Raw genomic sequence first — 11,260 nt, 5'->3', positions numbered from 1 at the left:
GCCAGCTCCCTGCTCACTTCTACCGCAGCCCGAAATCACCACCAGAGGGAGGAGGCAGGCCCAGACCACCTGAACAAACACAAGCCACAGCTGGGAATTGGCCGGGCAAACATCTGGGGCTCACACAGACCATCTCTTTCACACTCACACGGATTTTCTCTCACCCATAGCCGCACACACGCAAACTAGGCAGCGGGGCGGGGGAAGGACGCAAGCCGAAGCTTTCTAAGTGTTTGTTTTGCCCTTCCCCTGAAGGGGCTGGGTGCTAAGCTGTGCTGCCCCTGGAGCCAGCCATGTCCCAAGCCAGGGACAGACACTGGCCCAGATTCGCAAAGGACGCCTCCTCCCGCCCCACCTCACCCCACCCCACCCCGCGTGAACCTTCGCATGGAACCAGCCCTGCGAGCGGGAGGGGGAGAAGGATAGTAGCAGCGCGGGCAGCTGGAAGGGGGGAGATCCCGCTGGCTCTGGGGGCGGTGCCCAGCAGCTGCGGGGGCGTGCCAGGCTGCAAGGGGGCGTGCCGGTGGCGGGGGAATCCCGGCCGCAGCCGGGGCCAGCGAGGCGTGGCGCAGGCTGACAATGGCAGCGGACGGAAGCGCCTTCCGCGTTCGGGGAGGCGGGGCTCGGGTCTCAGGCTGAGCTAGGTTTGCGCTCGGCCCGGCTAGGCTCTCCATTCCGCTCCGGCTCCAGCTCCAGGCCGCTCGCCGGGCATGAGGCCGCCGCGGCCCCCGCTTGCCTTCCGGCCAAGGACCCTGCCCCGGCCGGGCCTCTAAGCGCCCCCTTCCTGGGCCCTCCTCCCCTGCTGCAGATTCCCCCCCTTTGCACCCTGCTGCCCCAGCCCGGCTCCCCGTTTGTGGCCCCTGCCCCAGCTCGGCTTCCCCCCTCGGTTCCTGTCTGAGGTCCAGACCCCCCCCCCGCCCTCTCTTTGCCCCCTCTGCCGGGTGCTTGGGGGCTGAGCGGCCCCACTACGCGCCCGCTGCCCTCGCACCATGTCTGGGCCGCGGGGCTCGGAGAGGAAGGAGAGCTCGGAGCTGGAAGAAGGGCAATGTGACTCGGGCATCTTCTCGATCCACTCCATCCGCTCCCTGCCCGGCCCGCCGGGGGATGGGGAGCACCCCCGGGGCCTCGGGGACACGCTGCGGGAGAAGGACGCCGGCCCCCTGGGCAAAGAGGGAACAGACGCCCTGGAAGTGGAGGAGAGGATCGACTCTACCTATAGCTCGTCCTCCCTAACCGAGCACCTGGCCGACCTGGGGCAGCTCCCCGAGGAGGAAGCAGAAACCCTGGAGGGGCTCAGCCAACAGCCGCTGGAGGCACTCACCTACATCTCGGAGGATGGCGACACGTGAGTGACCTTGTGGCTAGTGCTGCTCTCCCCCGGGCCCGGGAGGGACACCACAGGGAGGGGAGCCTAGTTTCTGTGGCCCCAGCCGTCCTTGGCTTCTAAAGGCAAGGGAGGCAGTTAGTCCTGCTTGTGGTTGTGGCTGTGATGTGGACACTTGTCCCTTGGGAACTGAGCAGCTCATCTCACACAGGGCCACCAAACAGCCATTAAATGCAAATGACTTCCAGCCACTGCTGTTCTGCAGTCACATTGACACCAGTGCCTCAGAGGTGAGTGGTTCTGTGTCCCATTCCCTACCCAGCCTTCCCCGTCACCTGGGACTGGTTGAGTCTGACACCACAAAGATAAGAAGCTGCATGTCTTTAGAGATAGCCAGTGCCCACCAAAACTTCGGAGTCAGATTGTAACTGGGGGGACTGTCAGTAGAAGAATCCATGTCCCATCGCCATACCTTTTTCTTCTTCGGAGTCACATGTAGGTGCTCAGCCCCAATGAAATGGGCTGGGTATTTAACAATTAATCTAAGATTGGGCGAGATCAAATGGAACTAGCAGAGAGAAAAAGAAATTGTGCAGATCCATTTACTTTTCAGGTCTGAGCAGTGGGACACGTGGATGGAGTTAGGGGTCTGGATAGGACGTGTGGTCAGAATGATACAGAAATACATGTGATGTGCCAGTGAGAAGCTGAGTTTCTTCTTGTTTTGTGGCTGCCAGGAAAATGGGAGGCAGGTTCCCTGGACAAAAATCTGCTCTTTTCACCTGTGAAAACTCCAAAGCACAAAGCTCTGGCAGCAAGGGAGATGACTCACCTGCATAGGCTGCTTTAGGTTGTAGCCACCTGTCCAAATCCGCTATGTTGGAGAAGACCTGATTACAAAACACTTTAGTTCCTTCTGTGCTGCTGGATAGAACCATGTTGGGGGGTATAGGGGTAAACTGGCTACAGCATAACATGTAAAAAGAAAAGGAGTACTAGTGGCACCTTAGAGACTAACTAATTTATTTGAGCATAAGCTTTCGTGAGCTACAGCTCACTTCATCAGATGCATCAGAATGCATCCGATGAAGTGAGCTGTAGCTCACGAAAGCTTATGCTCAAATAAATTAGTTAGTCTCTAAGGTGCCACTAGTACTCCTTTTCTTTTTGCGAATACAGACTAACACGCCTGCTACTCTGAAACCTAACATAACATGTGGGTCATATTCCTAGATCTAAAATGCCTTTGCAGGTTCTGTGGCTGAAGCTGATTCAGTTAGTAAGGGATTTTTGTGTGTCTAAAGAGGCAGTGGCCTAATCCTGCATCCCTTCTACTCCTCTGTTACAGCTTTAGGTGCTATTAGCCTCTCTAAGGCCTAGTTTACACTTACAAATCAGATTGACGTGTCACGCAGGGCTGTGAAAAATTTCGCGCTCTGAGCACCGTAGTAAGTTTGATCTAATCGTGGGTGTAGACAGTACTAGGTCGATGGAAGATTTCCTCCTCTAGACAAGCCCTAAGTGCTGTGACTTTGGTGTGTGCCAGGGGATCATTGTTTTCCCTTCCCCACTGTGTCTAGGAGATGGAGTCTATTGGAGAGTCTTCTGCTCATTTATCTGGTTCCATCTTGTAAGGTGCCTGAACCTGTTGCTTGTCACGCTGGCATGATCAGACCCTATCATAAGCCTTCCACTAACTGGAGAAGCAATTAACTCCCGGTGGCACTTTTCACTCCCTCCCCACAGGAGGCAGCTTTCCAGGGCTCTGCAAATGGCTGCAGCTGCACTACTGCTTGCATGTGCTCTCTCCCCTTTAAGGTGCAATTTAAAACAGGAAACCTTGAAAGAGTGAGGGGGAAAAATGTCTGCTACTTATGGCCGGGCCTTTGTGAGTTAGTGCTTAGAGAAGTGGGACTGAGTCCGAACTCCTGGGTTATATCCCTGGACCCTAACTCTGGGAGGGAGTGTGTTGTAGTGCTTAGAGCAGTGAGGCCGGACTCCTGAAAATGTCTAGGCCCAGGTGGGTCAGGAATAGCATGCAGAAGTGCTGAGCACTCACAATTCCAGTGGGACTCAGTGGGGGTACAAGTGCTCAGCACCTCCCTTGCGTTCTCAGTTTTTCTGTCTGTAAAATTAGGCTAATAATACTCACAAGGCTGAATGAATGAATGAAAGGGGCCAGAGAGGGCCCAGAGTTATTCTAGGGAGGCAGAAAAGATGACCCAATAGGCCTCTTCTGTTTCTGATTGTAGATTGCCCAGGAGCAGCAAGAGGAGAATTGCAATTGTCCCATCATGTGCCTTGCTTGAATTCATCCTGTGAAGCAGAGCCTGGGCTAGCATTAGAACCTCAAGCTGATTATTTCTCAGAAGGTTCATTGAGCAATAGCACTTCCTTGTAACCATTCTAATTATGAACACAAAAGTCCTGGGCTTAGAGCTAGTAGTTCCTGTTTCGTGAGCTGTCTGGGTTGATTCAGTCCCTGATCCTGAGTGGGCAAACCATCCATGATCTGGTGGGGGTAGAATGTGCTGTGGGTGCCCAGTGCCTTTTTTGGCTGCCCAACCTGTGATGCAGTTTCCTATGGGCTTGCCTGAGATTCTATGTCATTGGGAGCTCTGTCCTCAGTCTGACACTTGTGATGAAAGTTCATCAGTGGAGACAGAGATGAGCTTGTTACCAGCCACTTGAAATCCCATCAGGAGCCTCCCATGGAAACCTGCTTCAAAGGAGTGGGTGTAATTGATGTAGATTGGGGCAGCTGAGCCAAAACTGTGCCTGCAGAACTGAACCAGCTCTGCTCTGAAAACAAGAAGGGGCTCTGATGGTGCAGGAGGGGTTATAATGTATTAGCCCACCTGTCCTGGAGAAATGGGTCTGATCACAAGTGAAAAGAGTTAGGCCTCTGCCTCATCCTTGGTGGATATTTGATTGAGTTACACAATCTGCTGTGTAATTGGCAGTTTCTGGTTTGGAGATGCCAGGACTAGAATAGCAGGGGGGCTGCATGTCATGGCTGAGTTATATTGGCAGAGCTGGAATAGTAGGAATGCTGCAGGTCAGGAGTGCGGGATCAGCAAAGTTGTGGGGTGGGAGTATTCAAGGACTGGACTAGCAGGAAGTAGTGCAGTCAGGAATGAGGAATGCCAAGGAGGATTGTGGGTCAGGGTTGAGATGTGTTGGCAGAACTGGGTGGGTGAGATCGAGTCTAACCTCTGGAATAGCAGGGGGCTACCAGCCAGGACAGAGATACTTTGGCTGAGTTCTAGGTGGGAGTTGTTTGACATGGCAGGAGACGTGCTCCAATGGTGGGCTGCTCCCAGGCATGCCAACGTTATCCTCTGCCTGGTAATGTCCAGCTTCTCCTCTTGAACTGACAGTTTGTCTCTGCTAAATTGGATCCCAGGGGAATGACTCTCTGTGGAAGTTGGAGAGGGGTTTTCCAGCCTGGGAAAGGTCTGGCTGGCTCTGGGCAGGCCAGAGAGTAATGCTTGATTTGTGTCCTGGGCTCCTAATGAACTCACCCTCTTTTTAGGGAGTGACTTGGAGAAACTCCCTGCCTCTTGCCCTCAGCAGGGAGCTGCAGCAGGGAGGTGGAGCAAGCTGCCCATTGTTGCTTTTGAGGGGGGATGGGATAGGATTTTCATTCACATTCCTGCTCTGGGCAACCCCCACACCGCCGTCACCACCACTGGTGTTGCTGACTGCTGGCATGGAGGTTGTGCCTCGGTTTCCCCCATGTGTTCTAAGTCAAAGGTATTTCATCTTCCTGCTCTCAACCTTCTTGGGCTAATACTCCAGGGCAGCCAAAGCATGGCCCCTGAAGCTCCACCAGGCTGAGGCCTATACCTCCAACACTGATGGGTTTACTGGAAATCTCCAACTACGTTTGGATGAGTAGACTGCATATCCCAGCATGCAATGCTCCATCTTGCCCTGAGTAACCAGGCCCCATTGCATGATGGGGGCCCTAGTGCTCACAGGGTTCACCTCCATATGTGGGGGCATATGGCAGCCACTGTCTTCAAAGTAGGGGTGTGGCATCTGCAGCCCCCTCACTTGGGCAAAGCTTGGGGGTCCCCAGCTTAGCCCGCTGCCTGGGAAACAGTCTCATTGGTTCCTTCGTATGGAAATGGGGCCAGAGCTATTTTGGTAGCGCCAAGGTCTGTCTGTGGTGTCTCAGAGGAGGAGGGGAAGCCTCACTTCCTCCCCCGAAGTGCAGTTAGTGTCGTGCCTGCTGATGGGAAATCACGTGCTGGTGACTTGGGGACTGAGGGCTGATAATCAGGAATCAGGGTGGGTTCATGAGTTAATGCAGGTCCTGGTCCCCAAGGAGATGCAGTTTTAGTCTTCTCTCTGTGTGGTGGTAACTGGAGGCTGTGGTGGCTAACGCTGATGGGCATTTTTCTTGCTTTGTTCTGGCCTGCTTGCAACTATTCAGTAATTACTGTGCCCTATGCCCCCCACTGAGTGTCTCAAGAGTTGCAGGCAAGGTCAGCAGCTCCCCACAGTAACTGAAGTCAAGAGACCAGCTGCCAGCACCTGACCTATTGTGCTGTCCTGAAGCAGTGTTCTTGCAGCAGCAAGGCTGAGATTGTGCACATTCAAAGTCACTGCTCCTACACACTATCGCTCACTCATCCCCTCCAGGAGGGCGTTCATAGTGCTGATTATGCCATTCAGTTTCACACCACTGTATGTGCAAAAGAGGGAAAAGAATCACTGGCACTGGGAGAACCCTGGGCAAGCTAGATGCAGTTCAAAGAAGGGCAAGTAAAAGAGGGGTCAGGCAGGCTGAGTTAAGGGGAAAGATTAAAAAAGCCTGGCGAAGGGATGACTGGGGGAAGAAGTGTGAATTTGCTGCCCAGGAGGGGGGTGGGATGGAATTAAGCAAATGGAGATTTAAACTGAATCTCAGAAAAGCTTCCAGGCACTGAGACATATTAGGCTGAGATTGGCTCACAAGGGAAGGTTTAGAAGCCCAATAGCTTAAGATCAAACTGTAGTAAATGAATATTAGAGACCAATCCTTCCCTGGCCCCTGCAGGACTGGATGGTCAAACAGGGCTTTCCACCTCTACCATCTATGATTCTAACCGCTAACTCTTCGGCTGGTCGGATGGAACACAGAATATCTCCTTCAGGTGGGGTTTGGCTTTGTAAATGTAACTTTCTCTCGTTTCAAGCCAGAGGTGCCAGTGTCTTTTTATATGAGGCCAACCACATGTCCAGCTAACTCATTCACCTAGGGTACCACTAGACTGCACGTTCCACTGCTGCTTCATGTGTTCTGGGCTGCACGTGTAGCATATTCAAGAGTCCAGCTGCTCTTGTTTAGAAGGCACACTCCCAGTTCTAGGCTTAACTAGGCTGAAAACCAAACAAAATGTTAGGAAATCTGCAACAGGGAACAATCCCGGATGGGATCTAAAGGGGCTTCCCTGGGCCAGATTATGCCACCCTTATGTTGGGTAGTATCTCACGCTTGGGTCATCCTGTTGATTTCTGTAGGGCTGCCCACAAAGTAGGGTACCATTCAGTATGAGGAAGGTTAGCCCAGTCTGAGCCTGTGGTGCTTGTACATCCATTTTTCACTCCTTTTCTCCTCCATTATTCTGGGGTGCTCCCCCCTCCCATTGATTGTAATGGCCTTAAATAGTCTGTCCCTGTGTGGGGTTTGGGATGGTAGAAGGGAGAGATCCTATTCCCCATAAGAAGGCCATAAAGAGGCCTCCTGCTTCCATTTTCCTCCTTCCTGGAATGTACCAAGCTGGAGATGCTCTTCCCAACGGCAGGCCAAAAGACTGCAGGGAAAGGTGGCTTGGGGTATGTGCTCACACAGCCCCAGGCCTGGAAAAATACACCCTGAACTAAGCCTATGAGCCAGTCTGAAATACATCCGTGCCCTGAGCCACAGCTCCTCCTGCCTGGTCTCCTAGTGGTTGGGTACCCCAACTACTTTGGGGCCTGAAGATGCCAGTCTCCTGCCGGCTAAACTCCACCATCAAATCAGTCAATCTGTGCGAGGCCACCCCTCCAGAAAACAATTGCTTCCACCTCCCACTACACACACAATAGATGAGTTCTTGGTAGCCTCACCTGCCTCACTAAATCAATTTATGCTGGCTCCAGAAACAGAGCCGTCTGTCGGGATGGCATGAGAGATGGGGGCTGAGTTTCTTCTTCTCCTGAATCAGATCTCTGCTCACTGTTTTCAGGCAGGCAACGGACTCTGGAGTGCGTGGCCTTTCCTACAGGACCCACTCATACACAAAGAGCCTTATGCCGTGGTGGTTTGGCCTCCAGGTGCCAGCCAGGGTGGCAATGCCCCTACCAGCAGCAGCATTGGCGTTGTCTCTCTGCAGATGTCATTGCATTGGTCACATGTCACAGCCGTAAAAGCTGGAGATGTGGTTTTTTTTTTTAATGATAGCTCAGACTGTGCAGCGATTGAAGCACTCGCCCAGGAGAGATTCCCACTTGCCTGGGTGAGTGGATTTTTCATGCCTGGCCCCTGTCTCTAGCAGGGAACTTTCCAGTCACCTTTATCCCAGGCTTGTCTTCTCTCACCCCAAACCACCTCCTGCTGTTGAAACTGCAGGTTAATGGTTGGAGGACATTGGCAGAAATGTGTGTGGGGAGCCCAGGGCTGGAATAGTGGGGAGGCGGAGGCTGTGGGTCAGAAGTGAGGTAGGCCATCAGAGCTGTGGGTGGGGAACTCAGGACTGCAATAGCAGAGATGCTGTAGGTCAGGTGTGAGATGCATTGGCCCAGTTGTGTGGTAAAGGTTCCTGCTGGTCAGTTTGTTTTCTGAGGAAGGGGTTAGCAGGGAATGTTAAAAGGGAAAACAGAATAACTGGAATTTCTGTGCTGCTCTCCTCAGGAATGTGTGCTCTCTGTTTTCCAAATCGTCCCGCTGCTGGCTCTATTTCCTCCTTTCCTCCCATGAATGATCAAGTGTTTACTGCAAACACTGATATTTGCATGATTTCCCATGCCTCTCCTGGGAGAGAGCAGGGAGAAGAGTGTGAATTTTCTCTTTAACACGTGGGCAGGAAGGGGGGTGGGGATGGCAGTTATATAGAACAAATCATGTCCGATGTTTGATCCCTTGTTCTGGATACTTGTAGGCTGAGTGGGTGGATGGGACTGTAGGGCAATGCTGCCTGACTAGGGATCTCAAAGCCCTTTATGACTGGGAATCAATTAAGATTCCCAGCCCCTCCCAGATCGGGATCTGTATTACCAACCCCATTTCTTGAAGGGGAGAGACTGAGGCACAAAGCCTAAGTGTTTCCCCAAGGTCTGATAGCAAGTCAGTGGCAGAAGTGGGAATAGAGCCCAGGATCCTAGTCCCTTACTTTAACCTCAATGAATCTGTGGTGATACTAAAGCTTCTCTTGCCATGTGATTGGGATTAACCCCCAAGTGTAGAAGCCATAGTTCTCGAGTCATCCTCTCCTCTGCTTTCCCCCTCTTTCAAGTACATGAGCTGCTTGGAGCAGGGTGTAAACCATCCAAAGCTCTGTATAAAGTTGTAATTAATCCAGGACCATCCAAGATGTCACAGCTGTGGCTGTGCTGCGTGGTGAGCCCACTGGGACATTCTCAGGAATAGAACTCTGACCCTCCTGCTCCAACTGGGTGTCTCCCAGTTAAGCTAAAAATAATCTCCATTAGCTGCTCATGGGTTCAAATCCCCACGGGGGAGCAGTACAGATGCTATGACCCACAGGTGAGGGCTCTGGATTCCATGCAGCAGAAGGTGGTGAATGTATGTTTGCATCTGCGTTCTCTTTGCCTGTCTGACTAGTTCATTACAATATTATTATTTCTGCTACAATAGAACCTAGAGGCCCCAGCTGAGATTGTGCCTAATACAACAGGGCCCCAGGACAAACACAGAGCTGGCTATTTCAATAGACAGGGGAGACAAATGGTGTGAGAGGAAATGGAGGCTGAGGAAGGGGAAGGGTCCCCTTGCCCGAGATCACCCAGCATACTGGTGGCAGGTCTGAATGCCAATCAAATGACCTATCCACAGGGCCACACTACCATCGCCCTTTGCAGTTCCATCACCCCCCTTAACTGTCCTTCTGCACACACCCCTTTCCCAAGCTCCCCTCTCCCAACGCAACAGCCTACTACCTCAGTTGTCCCACCAGCTTAGTTCCCCCGAACACTAGCAGTTGTGAGGGGTGAAAGAGGGGCTGAGTTAAGGGTGTGGTGTGTGGTCGGTGGTGTACGGTAGCTGTGAAAGAGGGGCTGAGTTAAGGGTGTGGTGTGTGGTCGGTGGTGTATGGTAGCTGTGAAAGAGGGGCTGAGTTAAGGGTGTGGTGTGTGGTCGGTGGTGTATGGTAGCTGTGGCAATGGGAAGTCATATGCTTGCAGGTGAAGGAGTAGAGGGTATATTTTGCTTGGTGGCTTGCCTGTCCATTTCCTTGATTTTGGGGTTTGTGTTAAATGTGTGTGTGTGGCAACCTCAACTGCTTGGCAACAAAGCCTTTTTTATGTTAATAATTGTGGTGGTAGTCATGTCCGTCCCAAGGTATTAGAGAGACAAGGTGGGTGAGGAAATATCTTTTATTGGACCAACTTCTGTTAGGTAGAGACAGGCTTTCCAGCTACATAGAGTTCTTCCTCAGGTGTGAGTTTGGGTGTTGTCCTCTTTGCTGTGGGGTGAGGCAGCTGGCCAGACCAGTGGTATTCTTGGAGCTGTATGGTCATCATTGGCAATATTGAGGCCTAGGAAAGAGTAAAGAAGGCTGAGGCCTCTGTGCCTCGTGCTTTGCAGGGTCAGAGGGTTCCCACTTTGGCACAAGATAATCCTGATCCCTCGCTTGCATCATCATGACGCCCTGCTCTGTAATGGGGCCGAGGCACCAACCTTTCATGCCGCTGGCTCATCCCTCAGCTCTGGTTCTGCACGCGGAGAACTTGAGACAGTTGGGATCTCTATGCCTGTTTCAGGAAGTGAAGGACTGCCACATGATACAGGGGGGAAAAAATGCGGAAATGAGACTGGTGGGAGACAGAGTGCAGGGGCAGGGGAAATACTCCCAACAAGGCATGGCCTAGATGGCACCAACTTCCCGGTGAAAGTCCCAGGCACTGATTCAGCAAGACATGCAGTGGGTTGCTAGTCCCCTAGTGCCTTTACATGCCGGTCCTCAAAGAGCTCTACAGGGCTTTAAAGGTGGGGCAGTCATATTCCCTCCGTTTTACGGGCAGGGAAGGTGAGTCCCCTCACTCGGCCAGGGTCATGCAGCGCAGTCACCTTAAACCAAAACCGTTCTACTGAGAGCTGGGGGCGGATTGACAGACTTGGGTTTTCAGCCTTAAGCTTGTGACTGGCCCACCTTTCCCCGACTACCAGTTCTGGGTATGATGTGGTGCGTGTGTTGGGGGGTGGGGGATTCCTGAGGGTGGGGACTGGCTTGGTAGGAATTACAGAGGGCTCCATGTACTTTCATGCCGGGCCTGGCCTCAGTCTCCTGGGAGCTGTTTGGCTCCAAAAAGTGAAAGCAGCAGAAGTTTAAAGTTCAGTCAGAATTGCCCTGGAAAGTCCCATCTGCTAAGACTTCTTATCTAATGCATAGGGGCTGAGAAGTGAGGCCACGCCTATAGCCCTGCTGGCAGGGGGACTGGGAGGGACGCAGTGGGAGCTGGCTTATAGAAACAGGGGCTGTCCCTGGTAAATGGGGAGGGAGGCCCAGCTGCAGGAGCCACCAAGGACCTTGTCTATGCTGAGGTTGTCTGGTAGTCTCCCAGTGTCTTTTCCCTGGTGTTGGTAATGGTGCAATTGCTAGGTAAATGGGGCCCAGATGCTTTTACTGCCATGCCCGCTGAGCTACACACAGCTCTGCCAATGCCCCTCTGTCCTGACCAGCAGCCCCCACAGCCCCCCTTCCCCTAGTACCCTCCAGTGGAAACCTT

The 11,260-nt window shown here is 52.7% G+C and overlaps 1 protein-coding gene across 1 annotated transcript in view; it reads left to right on the top strand.

The window, feature by feature from the left end:
* The first annotated feature begins 542 nt into the window (after nucleotides 1-542).
* The window catches only part of NFKBIE (NFKB inhibitor epsilon), an 18,416-nt gene continuing 7,698 nt past the window's right edge, over nucleotides 543-11,260 (top strand). The window contains exon 1 of the mRNA XM_084623037.1: nucleotides 543-1,345. Within this exon, the coding sequence (XP_084479163.1) occupies nucleotides 990-1,345 (356 nt within the window). The 5' untranslated portion in view covers nucleotides 543-989. The remainder of the gene's footprint in view (nucleotides 1,346-11,260) is intronic.

This window comes from Lepidochelys olivacea (genome assembly GCF_965140295.1).
Source record: "Lepidochelys olivacea isolate rLepOli2 genome assembly, chromosome: 3".
In the NCBI taxonomy this organism is placed as follows: Eukaryota; Metazoa; Chordata; order Testudines; family Cheloniidae; genus Lepidochelys; species Lepidochelys olivacea.
Note: the sequence above shows the minus strand (reverse complement) of the source record. Positions and strands in the feature narration are given on the sequence as shown.